This window comes from Taudactylus pleione, unplaced genomic scaffold (assembly GCF_031769625.1).
Source record: "Taudactylus pleione unplaced genomic scaffold, aTauple2 ptg000016l, whole genome shotgun sequence".
Taxonomy (NCBI): domain Eukaryota; kingdom Metazoa; phylum Chordata; class Amphibia; order Anura; family Myobatrachidae; genus Taudactylus; species Taudactylus pleione.
This window is the reverse complement of record NW_028284418.1, coordinates 26,279,846-26,302,469: the sequence shown is the minus strand read 5'-3', so window position 1 is coordinate 26,302,469 and position 22,624 is coordinate 26,279,846. Positions and strand designations below refer to the sequence as shown.

Below are 22,624 nucleotides of genomic sequence, written 5' to 3'. Positions count from 1 at the left end.
TTTTTTCTGAAGAGTTATGCTGGCCATACACGCTGCAATAATCGGGACGATCCGCCCGATATCGGCGGATCGCCGCGATAATTGTAGCGTGGGGGGGGGCGACCAAGGGTTAAATATTGCTCGGTCGGGCATGCTGGATTGTCCAGCATGCCCGTCCGATGCGATATTTACCCGGTAACTGTTGGCCGCATCGGGCAGTGTATGCCCAGCGTGGCCGACAGACAGACATTTCCTGTGTTCCTTCCTACGGAAGGAACAGGGAAATGTCTCCTCCCCCGGGGGCGGAGCGCAGATGTCGGGCTATACACTGAGATTTCTCTCACAGTGTATGCCGCGGAAATCTGCGGCTGGCAGCCGGCCAGATAAAATGTCTGTCGGTCTGACAGACATTTTATCTTGCCGTGTATGCCCACCTTAACAGATGTTGTATAGGCCCTTTAAACAGGTGGTTATCTCACTAATTCTAACAATTTAAGTCATTTGATTTCCATATGATCCGTTTGTTATTATTTCTCTGTGGGAAATGGTCCTTTTTATATTTTAACCTTTAAATTATGGTTTTAAAAATTAGATATTTAAAATGCAAGGTTGGATTGCAAATGTAGAGAAGAAATATGCTCTTACAACTTGTCATAATTTTAATAACACATAGGAGCTCGTGCTCAGTTAGACATAGGCCCATTTGCTTGGGTGTGAGTATGCCTGATGCAAACCTGGCACACATGCTACAGTTGTTCAGCTGGATGCCTTTTAAGGTACCGCAGAACTATCAAATGTGTGTAAATACGCAATATTTGCCCACCTTTCCCAAGTGCCCTGCTTAATATATACGATCTGTAAGCCCCAACAGTACACTGAACCATAGTTTTAAGACAATACCCACTTTATGCGCTTTCTATTTTACCATAAACCCTCACAGTCGCACATTTTTTCAACCATGTTTAAAAGCCTAAAATTGAATTAGACTAAAGTTACAAGCAGATCTACATATAGCGGTGTTCCAACTTTTTTTCCCATTATAATCCAATTTCCCATGGCAATGGGTTCCTCTACCCCTCTCTTGTCATATTGTCATATGTGTGAGGCAAGGGTCTATCGCTCAAGTTGAGATTTGGGATACAGATACTATAAGCATACAATGGCTGATTAAATCAGCCATCAAATAGCACAAAGGATAGATCATGTGATGTGTCCCATGCCAACACCAGTGAAGGACTGGCACACAGGAGCCTAAAGCTCTGTACACACGGAGAGATGATCGTTGTCTGATCGTCCTGTTCGATATCGAACAATCAGCACAAGCACCAACCCCCCGATGACTATAACGACCCCCGATCACTACTCCCTATAGTAGCCAGGCCAACCTGGTCGATATCGACCAGGTTGGCCAGCATGCATGGGCGATGGTCAATATCGACCATCCGTGCCCGCGCATCGACCATCGTTTGAAGGGGCCAAATACTGGACGATTTTGACGATAACTATATGATATCGGACAAATCGACCAGTAATATCTAACCATGTGTATGCACCATTATAGTATCCAATGCACCTCAATCTTCATGACTCACCTCAAACAACCTGGCCTTACATAATGACCAGCAAAGGACTTACCCTTACAGTGTGTGCTTGGCCAAGACGGACAGGATTCGCCAATTTAACCTGAATCTGAGCACAGTGGAAAGACCCATAAACTCCTACAACTTCCAGTAGCCCATCATCATGCCTTCAGTTTAAAAAAAAAAAAAGTATTCATGTTAATCTATTCAATATACAAACAGTCAAGGTAGCTGGTGTGTAAACCAACTTACATTCATCATTAGAAAAAAACGGAAATGCAACAGGCTGGCACAAACACAGGTGTGTATTTAAGCACAATATACTTGGATTCTGCAAAGTGTATGCACCAAAGATGCCAGCAGGACTTTACCTGACTTTTTTTTCAAAAATGTTTTTATTGATTCTGAAGCATATCAAAAAGTACATAAAAAAAATGCAGTATAGAGCGGACATGAAATAAAGTGATACATCCAGCAAATAGAATATATCTTGTGCAGGGCTGGCGCTACCATTAGACGGCTGCCTAGAGCGCCGGCACCTGTGTAAGGCGCCAGAGGTCTTGCAGTACAAAAGCAAAGGATGTCTCTGAAAGACACATCCTTATACTGCTTACTTATAGCGGTGGCCGTGGACCTTATCAGCTACAGCAGCTGCCACACTTCTCCCCTGCTCAAACACTGCCCGACTCCGACATGCACATGCAGTGCTGAATTTAGAAAAAGGAAAAACCAGGAATGATTGCACCACTGATCTGTTTCCCTCTCCAGACTCCTCCCCCCCCACTACCCTCTCCTACCAGCTGGCCTGGCCATTCATAGATGAAGCTCCGCCTCCCAGACAAGACTATGAGAAGCTGTTGAACTATCCAATGTCTGCTAAGTGAAATTGTCAGCTCTTCACACTACACTCCCTTTTACAGTATACACACACACACAAGACCAATGTTTGCAGATTCTAGCTGTTAGCTATATTTTCATATAATTATTTAATTCATATTTTATACATGTTGTGATTATACATTTAATAAAGTGTTATTTAACATTTTGAAAAACCTTTTTCATGCATGCACAATGTGTATAATATCTATCTATCTCATATCCATCTATTTCATATCTATCACATATCTATTTATCTCATATCTATCCATCTCTCGTATCTAACATCTATGTATCTCATATCTATCCATCTCTCGTATCTATCTAACATCTATGTATCTCATATCTATTAATCTCGCATATCTAATATCTATCCATCTCTCGTATCTATCTATGCATCTCATATATATCTATCCAGCTCTCATATCTAATATATATTCATTTCATATCTATCTACTGTAATATCTAATATCTATCTTTGGGGGGAATTCAATTCAGTGCGCTGTTATGTAGGAGAATGCCGGTTCTCGCGCTTAACAAGGGTGTTAAAGGCACGAGAACCGGCATTCTCTGACTAAAGTGCCAGGCGCGCAGCTGTTAACGCCGCACTAAGCAGTAAAACAGCTGCGCGCTCAGCACCTTTGTCATATTTCTCCTCGCATCCCCAGGGGGGTGCGAGAAGAAATCCTTTTCCCGTCCAAACAGCGCAGTGTATTGATTAGCTTCGGGAACTCCCTCCCGTGGCTATTTAATATCGCACTGAATTGAATCCCCCCTATGTTTAGCATATCTATTTCATATATATCAATTTCATATCTATCTCATATCCATTTCATATATATATTTTTATCTCATATCACTCTCATATCTATCGCATATCTATCTCACAGGTTCAAAAACTCGGTCCTCAGGACCCCAAACAGTGCATGTTTTCCAGGTCTCCCCACAGAATCACAAGTGAAATAATTATCTCCACCTGTGGATCTTTTAAAATGTGTCAGTGAGTAATGTATGCACCTGCTGGGTGACATGGAAATTGTGAACTGTGTGGGGTCGAGGACAGAGTTTGAGAACCACTGATCTCTCTCATATCTATCTATCTATCTAGGTCTCGTATCTATCCAGGTCTCGTATCAGAGGTATCTGCTGCAACCCTCCTTGTTACATTTAGGGGATCCTTAATACTTTTGGGTACTCCCCGAAAACATCTGTTTGTGTGAGGGGCTGGAGACGGTGGCATTGGAAGGTGGTAGGATGAGCCGGGAAAGCTTGCACCGGCCCTGATCTCGTGAACATAGAATATAATGACAATAGATAAAGGAGTGAAGGGTACACTGTGTGAAAGAGAGTGGTTCATTAAACAATGGGGGGGATCATTATCAACTAGCCTCAATAGATACCATGAGGTAGATGAGAAACATTGAGTGAGCAGATGTTGCATCTGTGTAGGGAGTATAGAAATTTAGCTTTCCAAAACCTCAAAAAACCCTGGATTCCTTAGCCAAAAGAAAAAGGGGGGCCACTCCAGGTTGTATCCAGACTTGTAAAATATTCTTTTTTTTTTTTAGCAGCTGCACTCAGTGCCAATAAAAGTTTACGACATCCTCTTGACATTCGTTGACCCCATGGCAAGATTCCCAATATGGCCCATGCGGGATCAAAAGGCAGAAAATGAACCAAATGGTCCAGGGCATATCTACAAACTCGAAGCCAGAAGGTTCTATCCAAGGGACAAGACCATAAGCAATGAAAGAGGTCAGTGTTACTTTCCCAACAAAGGGGGCACCTATACGAGGATAAGTAGCCCATTAAAAAACACGATGTGGGCTAATATAAGATCTGTGATATATATTCAGCAACAACTCTCTGTAGGAGCTAGCGGTAATAATATGACATGAGTCATACAGGTTTTTAAGCAATAAGTCTACGGTGAGGTTGAGAAAGTGGTGCATCCACTTAGGCAAATCAGTCTGGAGTCTACTGTAATCTAAATTATTTCATAAGAACAGATAGTGACGAGAAATTGCCCCATACACAGGTGGAGGATTAGACAAAAGTGTATCCTGAGTATTATCCCAATCATGTTCGGAAGGATTGCTAATAATTAGTAGTCACACATAATGGTGTGCCTGATAATAGGCAAAAGGAAATGGACAGAAAAAAAAAATCATATTTCTCCATCACCTGATGGAACGTGAGGGGCCCCTTAATGTTTCTATCTACTAAGCAACCAATGGAGTGAATACCCCTAGCTGCCCACATTAAGAAAGGATTAGTAGCTAAGCCATGTTGGAATTCTGGGTTGCGTAGTAAAGAAAGAAAAGTTTTATGCACATTCAAGCCTATTTTATGATGTAGTACATGCCATAGCCGACAGGTGTTCCAGAGAAGAGGATTCACCCGCAGATCTGCAGGTATCTCATGATCCAGGAGATGTAATAAGGAAACTAAATTACAAATCAGTTAGAAAATTCTCCTTAAGAACTGAATCCGTATAAGTATCTGTACCATGTAACCAATCACGAAGATGACGTAAAAGCGCTGCATGGTTATAATTTGTAATTTTAGGAAAATTAAGTCCACCATTGTATTTAGTCAGCTGAAGTCAAATTAGGCCTATTCGGTGACGTTTATGGTATAAAGGGAGGAACTGGAGTAATACATCAATCTTGGGAATATAATCATTTTTTGAGCAAACTTGTCCTACCCAAGTAGGAGAGCTGGAGACGCCACCCATCTAAATCCCTAACCAAAGCCGTAATAGCCTTAGATATATTCATATAGAAAGAAGAGGGATTTTTAGTAGTTTTTAGTAATTTGCACACCTATAGGGATTTTTCCAAATTAACTTGAAGTCCTGAAATATCCCCAAAACCTCTATGTAAAGACATCAGATGGAGTATGGAACCAGTGGGCTGAGAGAAGTAAAGTAGAACGTCATCCGCAAATGCAGTGACCTTAAATTTTTCTTGAACCTACACGTATACCCTGAATGTTGGAGGCCTGTTGGATTAATCCGAGAAGTGGATCTAGGGATAAATAAAAAAAAAAAAAAAAAAAAAGAAAAAAAGAGGGGGGATAATGGACATCCCTGCTGGGTACGCCTATACATCCGTACCTCACCCCCCCCCACCGCAGTCCACTCAGTAGAAGAGTTGTACTTGGGGAGTTATATTATTAGCTAACTTTACTAGACCAATAAAGTCTTGACCAAATGATCTACGTGATAGAATTTCATACAGGTGCGGCCAAAGGATGGTATCAAGGATTTATGGGTATCAAGGCTAAGTAATAAATTGGAAGAAGAGGGATCATGGGATGAAGCCACTGTAGCAGCAACAGACAATCAAATCCCTTTAACCAAGTGGCGGTCTTTTACAAAGCCAAGTTGATGAGGAGTCAGAAGGTCTGGGAGAATGGATTGCAATCTGTTGGCCACGATCTTAGCAATAATTTTAAAGTCTATATTAAGTATGGTTATCGGTCGGTAGAAGGCTACGTATTGGGGATCTTTATTATGTTTAGGCAGGAAAATAGTGTGAGAAGAATTAAAAGTGGGATAGCTAAGAGTCTGTCTGTGTATCAGATGATACAGGTCCAGTAAAATTGGGAACACCTCATGACATAATATTTTATAATAATCCTTTACCTGACTCTTAAGCAGCTGAATGTGGAGATGAAAGTTAGTATTGTCAAATCTCCATAACATGACCACGTGGCTCACCCTGGTTGTTGATTTTGATTTGTCAAATTAGTTTGAAAACAGACTATGACAGCTTACTGTAAAGTCACAAGATAGTAAAGTTCATTTGCTTAGTAAATTGTAAAGTGATTGTGATGATACGCATCTAAGTCTGAGGGTTAATTTATCATTGGGAAGCACATTAACAGGAGATCATCTAGGCTGATTTGTGGGTGTATAGCAGGGGTGGGGAACCTTTTTTCAGCCATAGGTCATTTTGATATATATAACATTAATCGCGGGCCAGGTGCAGACCATGCCCCCTACGTATGACGTCACACGGGGACACAATCGTCATACGCTACAGGCGCCACTGCTGCATAGATTCTGGCTGCAGTGTGCCATTCTAGGCACCATGCTAGCCAGATGAGGCTAACAGAAAACAGGATTTTGGTACTTACCGATAAATCCCTTTCTCCGATTCCACAGGGGACACTGGAGTTCAAGACAGTGGGTTAGACACGGTGGTAGAGCAGAGCCTGGCACTTTAAATAATTCTGAAGTGTGACTGGCTCCTCCCCCTCTATGCCCCATCAGCCCCAGTTTTAAGAACTGAGCCCGAGAGGAGACGGTAGACAACAGGAAAATGAGGAGAAGGAGAAGACCACAGAACGGAACAATACCGACTGAAGGAGAACAGAGGAACCCACTGCAGGGAACACATGCAGTCACACAACTAGATAAGGACCCAACATAACGGCAGGAACGCAGCGCTGGGCGGGCGTCCAGTGTCCCCTGTGGAATCGGAGAAAGGGATTTATCGGTAAGTACCAAAATCCTGTTTTCTCCTTCATCCACTAGGGGACACTGGAGTTCAAGACAGTGGGGACGTCCCAAAGCCAACCTCCCGGGTGGGAAGCGCGGAGAACCTGCCGACCTTTCGGCCAACCGAAACAGGGACAGCCCAAGACTGGAGGCATGTCGTAGAGCCAGGAGACAATCAGAGCTCCTTGCTGAACAGTCACAGACATTCCACAACTTACAGCGTAAATTCAATGGAATACGGCTAGAGAGTAGCCGCAGATGAGAAGCATCAGAACACCGTAAGCTCAGCCAAAAACAGACCAAGCAAGACCGCTGGGAGCAGAAAACCCCAACTAGAATCCATAGAATGGCAGTAACATGAGAACAAAACTCGAGAAAACCGTTCCAGCGACAACTACAGGAAGCTGCAACAGTCTCAGACAGCAGAATCCCAGCACTGCGGGACATCAATCATATAGATAAAAGTATAATGATACCAATATACAGAGACGGAGCTGAACCCGTCCACAGACTCTTAACCAAGCAAACAAGGAGGCAAGAGTCACGACCTAACAGTCGCCCTGAACCATTCTCGAGGTCCAACTATAACTACTAAAGGGTTGGTAACCAGTGGAAGGTTTAGACCATAGAAGTTGTCAACGAGTGGCGATCCCACTGGGCATGAGACGGATACGAGAGGATTGAGACTACAATTCCTTCCAGTGGGTCAGACGGCAGTACCACCCCTCCTGTCAAACAGCAGACAACTTCCTACATGATGGTAGAGTGTAATCAGTACCAACTACTGGCCTGAACATAGTATGAAAACACCCAGGATACCCTTAGCAGAAAAAGAGCACGGATGCCACCTCCACCCAGGGAGAGTTACCAATATAGGGAAGTATCCCATCCGCAAGGCTAAAGCACTAGGACAACTATGAAGGTACCATTCAGGTACCTGTCAGTGTGCTGAATTTATCAACAGATACTGAACAGGAAACTAACCAGGCCCTCTGTATGGAACATAGAGACTGTCACACTTTATAGTAAAGATGTGCATTAGCCCATAGATGCGCTTCAGTCCATAAACCCAACAGATTCCAGTAGAATAGGGTCACAAATCTCAATGTTACAACTATGCACCTACACACCAGGAAAGCTCTAAAGTGTACAGCCAACTGATTTAAGAGAACTGAAGGCTGCTAGGACAGCAGCTAGGGTGCGTAAGAGAGAATAACAGCTATGTCAGGATGCATGAAAAGGAAGCATCTTCCGAGGCATTAGTGGGGTAAGCCCGCTTACCTGTGAGCGACCAGAAGCCCTCTGGACGCTATGTAGAATGTCACTGACCTTATTCATCTCACAGCAACCCACCACGACAGGTACAGAGAGTAGCCTCAGTGGGCAAAGATCAATGCTCTACAGTACGGACTTCAGTCTGGAAATGCTGCAGAAGAAAATACTGTAGAAACTAGCAAATTGTTAGTGGAGACAAGAAGGCCGTACAACAGGACGCTATACCTGAGCCTGTTCCATTAGGGATATGTATCCATATAGAGATTACACATACCCCAAAAACGGTCTGCTAGTGTATCCTTACATTAACACTTATAATGGTGAAGTGTGTATTACGCCCACAATCTGATACAACCCAGGCCAGACCCTGCCTATATCGGCGGGTGGCCCTAGGCCTCATGTAAATTAACTAAATAAGCCATGAGGATGGAATAGATCCAGGATTCTCTATGTACTGATAGGAAATGTACCCAAGGGACCATCAGATACCCATTTTATTGAGATATGCGACAAGACAATAATATAAAGTACCAGAATCGATGCTGGGAAAGGTACCTGTACATAGATATAGAATGCGTTAATTATCCCAAGTAAGAAGAGATATATATATATATGTAGTGATAACGCCAGTCAGGGCCAAAAACAGATTTCTCCAATTATTAGGAAAATTCATACAAGGAACGGGAATATATCAGTATATATACACATACACACACACATAAACATAGCTGCATGAAAAGACAAACTCTTTGAAAGGAAGAGTTAGTACCGACATAGTAAGTCACTTGTCAAACTCCTGCACGCTACATACATATATACACACACACACATATATCCCACAATAGGAGATCAGCATGCTATATCTATATATACACACACTGCATTCCTAGTGTCTTACAAGTTGGTTACTAAGTGCGCCCTAGAGTGTAGTTGTAATTAATAGGTCCCCCGAAGTGGACGCCGTAGATATAGACTGATGGAAACAGGACTATAACCCGAGGCGGGTGTAAGTACATATCCTTATATACATGTGTGGACATACAGGAAGGCCCCAGGACATGTATAGAGTCCATACTAGAAGCAATGCCGTAGGAGCCTCTGACTATCCTATGTAAGCTGCAGAACATGACTCTAGTCTATAGAGCCACCATATAATATGTATGTATATAACAGACAGCTTCTGGTAACCCCTGGCAGCTTTCCAGACGTGGAATAATATGTACCTTAATGATTGTGGAAGTATAGGCATACCTACACATATCCATAATTATATACATATACACACACACCACCCAATCCCTAGGGAGAGATGGTGTAAGCGGAGTTATAGAACAAACTACCGGATTAGGAGAGTCCAGCCTCTCATCGCAGCATCCTCTTTAAATATGCTAGGTATCAGACATAAAACTGAGAAGAACATATCCTACCCCTGCTTTAATGGTAAGGATAAGAAGCAATATATATATATATATATATATATATTATACACATATATATATATATATACATATATATACACATATACACACACAAATCCCCACATGCCTACGTGTACCTACATACAAGATTAGTAGGTGACGATCTAATTTGAAAAATATAACAAGGGCAATAGTTAGAGCCATGGAAGGAACTGAGCCCCAGGTCTTAACGCCGGGTTTAGTATAAAATACAAGTATATACATACATGTGGCTTACCTCCATGCAGGGAGACTGCTCATGTGCCGCGTGTGGCCGTCATTCTGCTACGGCGTTAGGGCTGGAAATGTTAGCAACGTACTATCCCAGACTGATTGCGATCCTGGGACCCTTCCGTTACCGGTGTACTCGCCTTATCAGGTGTGCCCCAGATGATGGAAATCAAAAGATGACCTCAGTGATGCGAGACAGCAATGCCAACCACCACAACGGCCATATGTTACTACTACGTGTTGTGTGTGCTGCCGAAGGGAATAAATAAGATATAAATCCATATAGATGCATACCTTCTAAGGTAAGCACCGAAGGCTGTTGAGATTTAACATATGTGCAGCCACATATATGCATGAGAACAGTACGGCTCATTCTTAAGGTGAGCCAATGTGAGGCATAAGCCTGAGGATGGGACGCAACCTTTTTGTAACCTTGAGTTAAAGATATTCAATAACCGTAATTTCTGGCAGCAGCCAGAACAGTGGCCCCGACTATGCATACCATACACATTTAGGCAGAGTGATCTCTGGCAGCTATAGATGCAAGAAACACACTGCATTATTCTGTTACACATCAAGCATATTTGCCCCAGATGTTCAATGTAATAAGCCTGCCGCACCTGGTATACCCAGGCGGTCTCCCATCCAAGTACTACCCAGGCCTGGCGCTGCTTAGCGTCCAAGATCAGACGAGATCGGGCATGTGGCCATAGGCGCTGATAGATATGTGGTGGGCAAAGTGGCATGGACACAACCTCTATATTAGGCTGTGGCATGTTCCTCCCTGTGCTTCATTTTTTTTTTTTTTTTTAATATAATATTAAACCAGTACACTGCCCAGTTCCGTAGGGGAACTACCAACGTGCAATATAACAGAGATGAGGCAGAGCCAGATCTATATATAGACTGCAGGTTAAATTACAAACTCCACAGTTGTGTCGTTAAACCTAATAAGACCAGGTGCTGTAGGTTTAAGTAAAGAAAAAAACGGGAGAGGCCATATGCAAGCACAGGGAGAACATACAAACTCCCAACAGCTAGGGCTGTTCTGGGAATAAAACCCACAACCCTGTTAAGGGTTGCACCCCCCACAACACTCCAGAGTGAGGATGCAGGAGATGCTGGCAATAAGCCACAGCTCCTTTTAAGGCAGGTGCATATGCTGTTTTAAAATACTCGCTGGAGGTAATGGCGGCATCTGTGCACGCCAGCATGGACTAGACTCCGGCCCCTTATCAATAAGCGGGCGGGGCGCAAACAATGGCTGGTATAGCAGCGCGAGTGGGGGAGCGGGAACGTAATAGCCAGCGCCGGTGCATCTTCATACAAGCACCGGCGCCGCAACCAGCAGCCGAGAGCGCTGAATAACAGCCTCGCTCTCCGGCGGCTGTGTGCAGACGCCAGAGCTTCTACAAGCACCAGCGCGGCAGGGAACAGCCGCTCTGAGCAGCTCCCTAAGCCCCGCCATGCGGCCAATTGTAGGCAGCGCCGGTGCAATCTTCATACAAGCACCGGCGCCGCAACCAGCAGCCGAGAGCGCTGTGAATAACAGCCTCGCTCTCCGGCGCTGTGCTCCTCCCCCTGCAGAAGCCAGCGGCAGTGCTTCTTCAAGCACCAGCGCGGCAGGGAACAGCCGCGCTGCTGCGCAATGTAGACTCCCTTATGGGAGTAGCGGGACGCGCAGGCTCCCTCCCCGTGGGGATAGAGAAGAGGGAGGATTCGGCTCTCGTGAGAGCTGACAAACAGAGCGCTGTCAGCTCTATTAAGTCAGACAGCGCTCAGTGCAGGATATCAGGGCTCGCTGCTAGGCAGCAACATTACAGACTGTCTGAACAGTCTCCCTGTACATGTATCCGCGCTCTATGCGCGGTAGCTCTGCCCCTTGTAATAACGCTAGCGGCGTTATAACAGGATTCCAGGAGGGGTCATACTACAGTGTATACCACCTGAGCCTGGGAGGGGGCAGAGGGGCCGCAGATTAAACTCTGTTCCCCATAAGGGGAACAGAGCTATACTTACCAGCTGCTGGCATCAGGGCTGCGGCTAGGCATTCGGAAGCACGGACACAGCCTCTATATTAAGCTGTGGCGTGTCCTCCCTGAGCTACTGCCGGGGTGCCTTGGACTCCGACACACACTCTTATTTAGTGGTGGCGGGTCTCCTGATGCCTCCATGTAGCAGGCTGACAGACGCAGCACTCTGTCAGCCTGTCCTCAATGCTTTGTGAAAGCTAGAAATTAAAATAAAGTTGAAATAAAAGAAAAAATACTAAGTGTGGGCTGGAGCTCAGCCCTATGTGACCGGCTCTCTCGGGCACATTCTAAAAACTGGGGCTGATGGGGCATAGAGGGGGAGGAGCCAGTCACACTTCAGAATTATTTAAAGTGCCAGGCTCTGCTCTACCACCGTCTATACCCCACTGTCTTGAACTCCAGTGTCCCCTAGTGGATGAAGGAGAAAAAAGCTCTGAGGGCCGGACCAAATGATTCTGGGCCTGAGGTTCCCCATCCCTGGTGTATAGAAATCCTTTTTTTTTTCCCCAACCAGAGTAATAATGCCTGCCAACTGGAATAGCTTCACCAGTGACAATCACATAGAAGAAGTTCAAGCGAATACACAACTAAATTGGTTTTGAACTGAACAAAGTGTTTAATTTTATTAATTTGTCTAGTAAAATACTATGCTGATTTGCACAAAACTTAAGTTTGGAGACAAATAATTTACCATTACAGTGATCTAACCTGATAAATGACACCTAAGTAAAAAAAAAAAAAAAATACCTTGTGTCTTCTTACAGGTAGGTAACCTGAGTTATTTATGTTAATACACAAAAAAGAGTGTAAGTCACGGTTTATAAACCCTAACCACCTTTATAAGTGGAGGTGCTTTAAAAGATAAAGACCACACCAATTGGTATATGGCGCTTAGATGCTGGTTGGTGGCACTCCTATTGAAAAGCAGCACACAGTTATAGCGGCTTCTAATCCAAATAAAATAAATCCAGATCAAAAATGATATGTTTTATTCAGGTATGATGTTAGAATTCAATACAAAATATACAGAAATAGGCAACTATTTAATTTTCACACATTTAACTTTATTGTATTTGGGTCCATAGTCCTCAAATATATCCAAAATTACAGGTTAGCATAACAACAGTTCTCACAGGCTGTAAAAACCAGCCAGGCTAGTACCCTGGCAATGTCATTAAAATTGAGCCATTAGGAAACGTGGCAACTAAAAATGGTAGTAGTAAGCATTTGTTAAGAGGATAAGCACAGACACCCACCTTGATAAAGGATATGGCTCATCCCCCATCCCTTCCCATAGGCGGCAGCCACCACCCCAGTAGCCGATGTTCAGCACAACAATTCCTTCCAGGTTAGGCAAGGATATCCTCTCTCCATCCAACTCAAGCTGCAGTTACAAAGTACAATAGGTCAGCACACACAGTTGGCTGCTCACCTAGATGAGAGTGAACATAGGAAACCTGTAAATCTAATGCTACATCAGGTGCTAAAAAAAGAATTCCAGTTATTGTATCATACTGAAAATGTCTAAGTAGTCATTCCCATCTAAGCTCCATCATACTGGGGAACATATACAACATGTACACTGACCACAGGTAAGTAAAAGCTTTTAGCAGCATTATCCCTGATGTCAGAATGAAGCATGTCCTACTTGTGAGGCATTGCACAGGTCATTACATCAACTAATATAGAGCATTCACATAAACATGAACATAGACAAGTAGATAATATGTTATAGAGGCAAGATCCTCAGATGTGTCTTTTATATAAAAAAAAACTCAATGTGTTAAAAAAGAAAGCATTTTGTAGCTCTCTCAACATGCAGGAGAGTCATCTGTCAGAAGGTTACACTTTTCCAATTACATATACAGTAATAATAATAGGTACCCTTCACAGGTGTTCACAGGTGGTGTAATGTTCATTGTAGCAGCATCTATGGAGCCGGTAAAGGCCCTCAGCTGCTGTGCTATGTAGCTTCAGGGCTACTCCAGGCACCACCCTCTGCGTAGAGTTTGAACAGCTCAATGCTGTGTGACCACCAACTACACCAGGGATTAACTCTGCTCAGAGGGGAGGGAGTGGGTACAGACGGCTTGTTCAGTCAGAGACCCAGAAAGCTTGGGGCCCCTATCAAAATTCTCCTATCAGATCTCTAAAACCCTAAAGCAGTATGATAGATAACAGGGTGATGTTTTATTTTGGTGCCACAAAACAAATCAAGAAAAACTGAAGCTGCCTGAAGCCTACATATAGTCCACACTGTTATGGTGCATACACACGGTCAGATTTTTCCTTCAGATATGAACGATAACGATTTAAAAATCGTTCAGTCGTTCATATCTGAAGGAAAATCTGACATATCTGACATGCCTGAACGATGGACGATGAACGATGCGCGTTCCCATTTGTCAGATAACGATATCTGACATCTGATGTGTTTGCAGTCAGACTTGGACGATTCCATTCATTTTAATGCAGTCAAAAATCGTTCAATCGTTCAAATCTTTGGTAAAATCGTTCATCTGACAAATCTGACCGTGTGTATGCTCCATTATACTAAACACTCCTGCTCTAGGAAATAGAAATAATAGTGGGGAAAACAATAAGCAAAAGTAACTAGTTGAAGAAATTAATAGCGATAATAAATCAGAAGCTAGGAGAAGCATCCTATTTCTGATGCTTAATAAATTCTGTCGCAGTGGAAGCCCAATCAAGAGTTAAAATAAATATATGAATGGGGGGAGCCAGGTTAAAATACTTAATAGGGGCTGAGTGGTCCCTGGCAGCCTATATCTATCTGGAAATCCCTTGCAGGCTGTGAGGTGAAAACAAAAGCGGATGCTGACAATTATTTGCTGAATTTACTCCATTCTGTAGCACTGCATGACAAATTATTTTCAAATACAAAACAATGGCAGGCATTGGGCACGGATTTACAATGCATTCTTAATTGGTTGAGAGATTTACTATATTTTTCTAGATGATTTAATTATTGCTGTATGATGCTGAGCCCTCACCTCAACTTTTTTGTCGAGATCTTTACATTCTTGAATTAAGCAATCCTTGGTTCCATAAAATAAATATACTGCCTGGAAAAAAAAAAAATTATGATAAAAATGTAAATATTATACCAAATCAGAAGCTAAACTCAGAAAAGTGCAGTTTAGCAAAACCGCACAACAAGCATAAATTACATAGTACAGAATGCTGCAACAAAAATGTCACTACAGGAAGCTGCAACTTATACAAAAAGTCTTTGTTTTCTAAACATTTTCAATCGATTTCCCAAAAGGAAATGGGGGCCTACATGCCCATATACAACACAAAGTATGAATCTGCAAACATATAGGGCCCATATTCAATTTGGGAGCGAAAAGTCAGTGCTGGACTTTTCGCTCCACATCGCAGGTTTTCCGGGGATAACGTATCGGGCGTGCGCCCGCTTTATCCCCGTATTCAATTAGGAATGAGCAAAAACGGGAGCCGGTGGAAAGGTGAGTTTCACAAAAAAATGGGAATTTTCGGGAAAGGGTCCTGGGACCCCCCTAAAGATGTCCAGACATGGGGGATCACTATGGGTACTCCCCGTTTTGGCTGCTGAAGGGAAGTCGAGTTTTTAAATAAACACGGCAGGTGCTTTTTTGAGCCTGTGAAGAAGGGGTTAAGAATAGCACTTAGGTTTTTTTTTTTGCATAAAAAAAAATAAAAAATTTGCCCATCAAATTTGGGGCACATGAAAATGGGTGCAAGCATATTTTTAAGTCCCTAAAGTGCATTTTGACAATTCTTCAAAAATGCACCTGCCGCTACCACCCGCATTCTTTAAAACCCCTTGAATTAATTAGGCTATTTAAAAACTTGTTCCCATAATTTTTTTTTTACCCCAATATTAATTTTTTTTGGGTGTCCCTATTTTTTTCCCCCCCACTTTGACAGTTCGTTTTTAGGGGCTATTCTCAGGGGTGCAGGTTATTTTTTTTTTTAAACCTGCACCCCTAAACCCCAATTCTGCACTTTTTTTCACCATGTAAAACATGGTGAAAACTTATCGCCGTTTTTTTTTACAAAGACTTTTCACACCGGCGAAAAGTATTTGAAATTGAATACGGGGATAATTGAAACAAGCGAAAATGAAGTCATCCGACTTTTCGTAGGCTGATTGAATATGGCTCATAGTGGTATATGTCGCTCATACAGTCCCAAGCCAGCGAGTCATTACAGGTCAACATCCTGGCATCACGTATCTACTGAACTAGAGGCAGGTGGGAGGTGGTGTCTCACCTCTGCAGCCAATCTCTGGTCCAGCAACTCCAAGTTTTGCTCCTCTATTTCCTCCTGATAGCTTGCATTGTTGTCGCCATAGCAGCAAGAATACAAGCATGAGCCTTCCTTCTTCTCAAACTCATGATGGGGAATTAAACCAGCTAACGTATTCAGCCCCCAGCATTAGTGGCGAGAAGATTCCCGGAGGCTTGATTTGTCCCGTAATCATGCCAGTCCTTCCCTTCCCTGCCCATTATGATAAATTTAGGTGAGTGCAACAAGGAATTGGGAGCGAGTGTACCTTGAGACAATTTTCTTTTGATATTTCAGCAGCCCTGGATCAAAGGTCGCAAGTATGATTGTATAGGAGTGTATGCGCGTATCGGCACTGCGGCCGATGGAAACATTGTATTGAAAGTGTGATTGTACAGGTGTGTACCCAGCTTTAGACTGGGGAGAGGGACAGTTTGCAAGGTTGACAAGAGGGGATGTGTTTGGACATTAGGCTGTGAGAGGGGGGGTGGGTTGTCCTCACTGCGCACCTGCTAGACAAGCATAGCAGGATTATATTATAGATAATATACAGATCTGAATGGAGCAATTCATTTCTGGAACCCACAGAGCATTAGCTTTGCTTTTGCCTTTTTGATTAAAGATTTTGAATGTACAACAGACATTATATACTGAAGCAAAAATCAGCATTTTGCATTGTTATAGATATTTGAAGGTGTAAATATAATTTTAAGCTCTCTCAGGCCACCTAGGAAAACCTACCTTATTAACAAGTCTGCTTGAAAACAGTGAGGGCGTCTTCTCTCGATGTGCATGGAAATTTAAAGCCATCAGGGCATCGGGTCCTATTGAGAAGTAATTATTCATTGACAGCACCTACAAGAACAATTCAATTATAATGTTTCATTATGCTTTATAACAACAAATTAGTGCAGGATATATAAAAGTTAAACTTGAATTTAGTGAAATTGTAGAAGTAGCAGTTAACAGTTTATATATAACATTTGTGCTTATTTGTAGTGTAGCACCCACTCACAATAAGAAATATTTTTACCTTTGGTTTCCTCAGACTGTAGCCCCTTTTAGTAACCTGCACTTTCCACCTGAAAAAGAGAGATTAAGTCATTGTATGACTAGACGTGACACTTTCTCACTAGTTCATAAATTAAAAATAACCTAAGTAAAATATTCATAACCTAGACTTCAAGTATCCACTGCCTTCTGAGATCAGTGAATATATGCGGTTAAAAAGAATGACACACAAGAAAAGGTTCCACACCAAGATCTGAATGTACACATTGGACAGCTGCTGCTGTAGCCATTTTGCACAGAAATCTGTGCTGTAATGCCAATTACACATCTAAACAATAGATTGGATCAAAACCACCAGCAGTTCTCTTGCTCACCGATCAAGCTTAACACTGTCTGCTTCCATCACGTTGCGCAGTATTTGTTCCACGGGCACCTCCCCAGCATAGCCTGCTCCCCATCCTAATGTATTAGCCAGGTCATTGCCAGTTCCCAGGGGTAATACTGCTACCTGTGGTGCTGAACTTTCTTGGCCCTGGATACACAAATACATCCAAATGTGGAGATTTGAAGAGAGGGCTCACAAATATCAGCTCAAAATGGATACATTCAATATAAAATTTTATGTGTATTTATCATTTCATACATTGTGTATAACGCTTAAACTATGACCAATATAGGAAATAGAAGAAAATAGAAGTCACATGACAAAACATGTGGGTAAGGACTGCGGCTATATTCCCCTATGTTGGTCCTCTTGCCTCTCTTCACCAGGAACTTCAGAGACAAAGAGGATTCCTAGCAAGGAAGTGCTCGATTTTGATTGCTTTGAATATATACAGATAATTGGTTTCAAATCTACTTACGTATTTTTAATCTAGAATTCCAAACAACAATTGTTTTATACATACTACAGTATTATAGACACTTGGTAAACCCACAATGTACTTGAGGTCAGGGCCGTACCGAGGGATGTGCAGCTATGAGCAATTCCTCTGGGGTGGCATGGCTAATGGCCTGGTGTTAATGGTGCCCATGTAGAATGAGTGCGATATGGTAGTGCTGCCCGCTGCAATTGATGATTATACCCTGCCCGGCTGTCAGCATGTAGGAAAGCGAAGTCAGGGGGAAGGGAAGCTTTCAACTAGATTTCTGATTGCTGTAGACACTGGCCGATATATATTGGCCATTCAATTGAAAGAGCAATATATCGTGGAGGAGTTGGGAGGTGTGTACCAACGATATGTCTGAACGAAGTTGTTCACAGACATATCGCATCGGCTGTGCAGCACAGCCAATGGCAGATACATCTGCAGATATACCGGCACATCGTGCTGTGTGTACGAGCGGTCAGCCAAGCGCCCATACACTTGCTGCAGAGGCAGCCTGTGACTGACATCACAACTGGGTGGGCAAATATAAATGCCCGCACAGTTGTGACATCAGGCACGACAAATGGGGCCAATGTTTGGTAAATGTGCATGCACTTACCAATCGTCAGATAGGACGGTGGAGCGGCCTGAAGGACAATTCGGCATCCTAGTGTGTGCCCAGCTTTAGAGAGAGATAGTGGATAGAGATAAAGTACCAATCAGCTTATAACTGCCATTTATCAAGCACAGCCTGTAAAATGCTAGTTAGAAGTTGATACTATCTCTCTCCAAGGCTTGATACATCTCTCCCATAGTTTTGCATATTGGATAAAAATTAGATGTTCACATTCGTGACAAGTGTTTTGTCCTTGTGGACTTCCTCAGGGGGACCTTCTCCTGTGACATCTGATCACTCCAGGTTCTCCTTATTCAACCCTCTTACAAGGCATTACTCAAGTGAATGGATCCCTTGGCCTAGGAACCCTCTGCTTGGTGAACTTTCTCCATTGAAAAGTACAGATAAGCCTTTCAGTATTGTTTTAAATGTATGAACAATATATACATCTTGATTAAAGCTTTTTTATATTGTAATTTCTTTTTTGGGAAACTGGAAATTACATGATTACAGACCAGAAGGTTCTTTTATCTAATGGATATGTACCATCTTGCTACAGATGTGTAAATCTAATCTTTATCCAATATATACAAGTTGAGTCTCCCATATCCAAAATACTTGGGACCAGCATAGCATAATGAGATTCTAGGGGATGTGACCCAAGTCTGACTGCATTCATGTTTCATATACACCTTATACACACTGCCTGCAGGTTATTTTATACAATGTTTTAATAATTTTGTTCATCAGACAAAGTTTATGTACATACATGAAATTCATTCATCTTAACTGACAAACACAGCCTGAATGTAATTTTATACAATATTTTTATTAATTTTGTACACAAACTTTGTTTAAGGCACATTGAACCATCAGAAAGCAAAAAGTGTTGTGTTCAAAAAATTCGGTATTTCGGAAAATTGGATATGGTAGACTCAACCTGTAACCCTATATTAATATTGCTTTGTATATTTTGGAAGCTGGGTTTATAAAAGATACTACAACAAGACAATGGTGATGCGCTAATAAACAAATAAGTATGTAGTTCCCGGAATGGCAAAAAAAATTCTCAAGACACCACCTATATAATATTAATAACCTTTATAAAAATGGAATAAGTCAGTACATATAATCACATTTACACTTATAAATAAACACATTTATCCAATATAGAAAGAGTCAAATGCATTCCTGAGAATTGAAATATATACTGCCTCTAATAGAAATGAATCACTGGATCTTTGATGCCTGGAGCAGTCTCTTGCAAATGAATGACATGTGGAAAATCCAATAATATATAAAGCTCTTTCTGTATGATATACGTGCGCACACTGTTATACCAGTCTCTCACCACATCGATACCCAGTTGCAGAGTCCCATGAACAATCTGTTGAGTTTGGAAGGACACACCTCCCCTGAAGCACGCTCATGGTGGGCACTCCTGGTAAGTAGTGGGGCCTGGTCGTTGTTTCACGTGTGCAGCGGATAACCAAGGGAGTTTCCAATGTGCAATCCCAAGCATGAGCTGTTCTGAGACACAGCCGCTTGTATATATGTGTTGATGGAGCTTCCAGCTCCCTGCTTCAGACTAAGGGCCGTATTCAATTAGCGGCGAAAACGGACGTTTTTCGCCAAAAAACGTTAAAATTTTGCTAAAAAAAAAAAAAGGCGAAAACAGCAAACAGGCGAAAAAAAAGCTGGAGAAAAGTTTTCCCCAGACCAGGAGAAAAAATACAAAATCCCTATTTTTAACTTAAAATGTGGGGATTTCTTTCAGAACCCTTTGGACACCCCCTAATGAGAAATTACTGGAAAAAAACCAAAAACGTGCATTGCGTACTTTGCCGAAAAACGATGACCGCACAAATTTTGGGCAAAAAAAAAAAAAAAAACCAGTTGAAAATGGTTTTAACTTATTGGGTCCGATTTTTTTGGGGGGGGGGGGGGCAGTATGGATGTGTCAAGTGTTTTAAACATCGCACGCAATCGCAGAGGGGAGTTTTTAAATTGCGTTTTTATGACACGAAAATATACTTGCACCCATTTTAACGTACCCCCAATTTACGTGGAACAGTAATTACCTGGAAAAAAATAGCTTTATCATTTTCAAAGGTTTTTATTTTGCCCAAAATATACGTGGTCATTTTTCACCGAAGTACACAAGTACACCATTTTTTTCCCGGTAAATTATCATTAGAGGGGGTTTGGGGATGTCCAAAGGGTTCCCCACATTTTTTGCTGTCTTTCTTTCTCCAGTTTTTTTTCTCCATTTTCGCCTGTTTTCCGTTTTCACTTGTTTTTTTGGCAAAAATGTAGCCATCTTTGGCGAAAAACATCAGTTTTCACAAATGGTGAAAAAAAACGTCCATTTTCGCTGCTAATTGAATACGGCCCTCAGTCTATTAGGCTTCTACAGCACAAGATCCCAGTTTCGGTAGCGTGGCAGCAAAGCTTTATCAAAGCTTTATAAAAGACACGGATAATAAAATTACACAAGATCCGTTTCACTTATTGAGCTACTATGTTTCGGTGACTAATCTTTTGTGATCTATTTCAGATACAAATACTCTGGAAGCGATGTGTTTACCGATGGTTAGAGCACGAATTGCATTAATGCAATAACATTAATAAAATTACAAGTTTTTTTCAGTTAAAACAAATACATAGAACCATTAGATCAACCCTGTTGCTCAAAAATTCCAGCTGATCTAGTGGGTAACACTCACCGCCTACATATGTGTATGTAAACCAGTTTTGAAATGGGCACAGCAAGATCAGCATGTAGCATGTCAGATACTCACAAATTGTAATGTATCTATGTATGTAGGGGTACCACAGTAGATATCGGGACTAATCTGCTGTGGTTCCCCCATTTCAAATCATAATGGCAGGCCCCATAGGTTTCTATGGGGGCTACTATACTGTGAGATTTACCAAGCTCCGGAATATTGACACTGGTAGCTAATGCAGTCTTTAGATGGAGCAAGCCCTTGTAGCATATAGGCTATAGAACGCACAATTACCGGGAAAGGGACCTGCAGGATCATTCCCCAGTAATAGCGTCTCACATATGCGTGGTCTGATGGCTGCACAAGCACAGTACTGTGCCAGGATCCCGGAGCAGAAAGTAAAGTGATGGCATTTTACACATCACAGAGACACACGTTTCTTAATGCATCCCAGCGGTACATAATTTTTTTATTGCCGTGATAAGAAGTTATAATTATCATGTCTAAAACCCACAAATTAATAAATAGGCCCTAAATGCTGACTGAGAGATGCCATAAAAAAATGTGTAGTAAGGTGTAACGGACAACGGAATCTTTTTCAAACTCCTAACTATCACGAACAAGGCCCTCTGCAGCTCCCTACATCTCCTTACACACTCCCTCGTGCCCTCTCAGGGCAGTTAATGAAAAAGCTTCTCCTCCCCTCTGGTTACCACATCTCACTGCTGCTCCCCACCATTGGAAGGATCTCCCTCGTTCCATCAGACTATCTCCCAGCCTGCATTGCTTTAAGCGGGCGCTGAAACTCCACCTGCTCATAAAAGAATATAAACGTCCACCACTTAACCAGGTCACCTTTTGCACTCTCCCATTCACTCACTCCTGCCCTAAGCTCCTCTTACACTGCTTCACTCCTTATGTCTTCCATTTGTCTCCCCCTTCTCTTCAGACTGACTGTAAGCTCCATGCGCAGGGCCTTCCTCCCTCCTGTTCTCATCACCTACTTCTCTTGCACACCTGCTTCTCATCCTCCTTGGACTCCAATCATGTTTGTTTTTATTTTTTAGACAACTTAGACCCATCATTTGCACCCACGCTGACAGCTACAGGTTTCAGCTGACGCTGTACATTTCAACTGCACACACTGCATCAGTGGCTGTGTCGAGCT

The 22,624-nt window shown here is 42.4% G+C and overlaps 1 protein-coding gene across 1 annotated transcript in view; it reads right to left on the bottom strand.

The window, feature by feature from the left end:
* Positions 1-22,624, bottom strand: part of DGKE (diacylglycerol kinase epsilon) — a 42,894-nt gene that overhangs the window by 4,262 nt on the left and 16,008 nt on the right. The window contains exons 5-10 of the mRNA XM_088475152.1: positions 17,617-17,774; positions 17,265-17,313; positions 16,973-17,086; positions 14,953-15,024; positions 13,195-13,322; positions 1,615-1,726 (exon numbers count right to left, since the gene is read on the bottom strand). Coding sequence (XP_088331278.1) covers positions 1,615-1,726; positions 13,195-13,322; positions 14,953-15,024; positions 16,973-17,086; positions 17,265-17,313; positions 17,617-17,774 — 633 coding nt within the window. The remainder of the gene's footprint in view (positions 1-1,614; positions 1,727-13,194; positions 13,323-14,952; positions 15,025-16,972; positions 17,087-17,264; positions 17,314-17,616; positions 17,775-22,624) is intronic.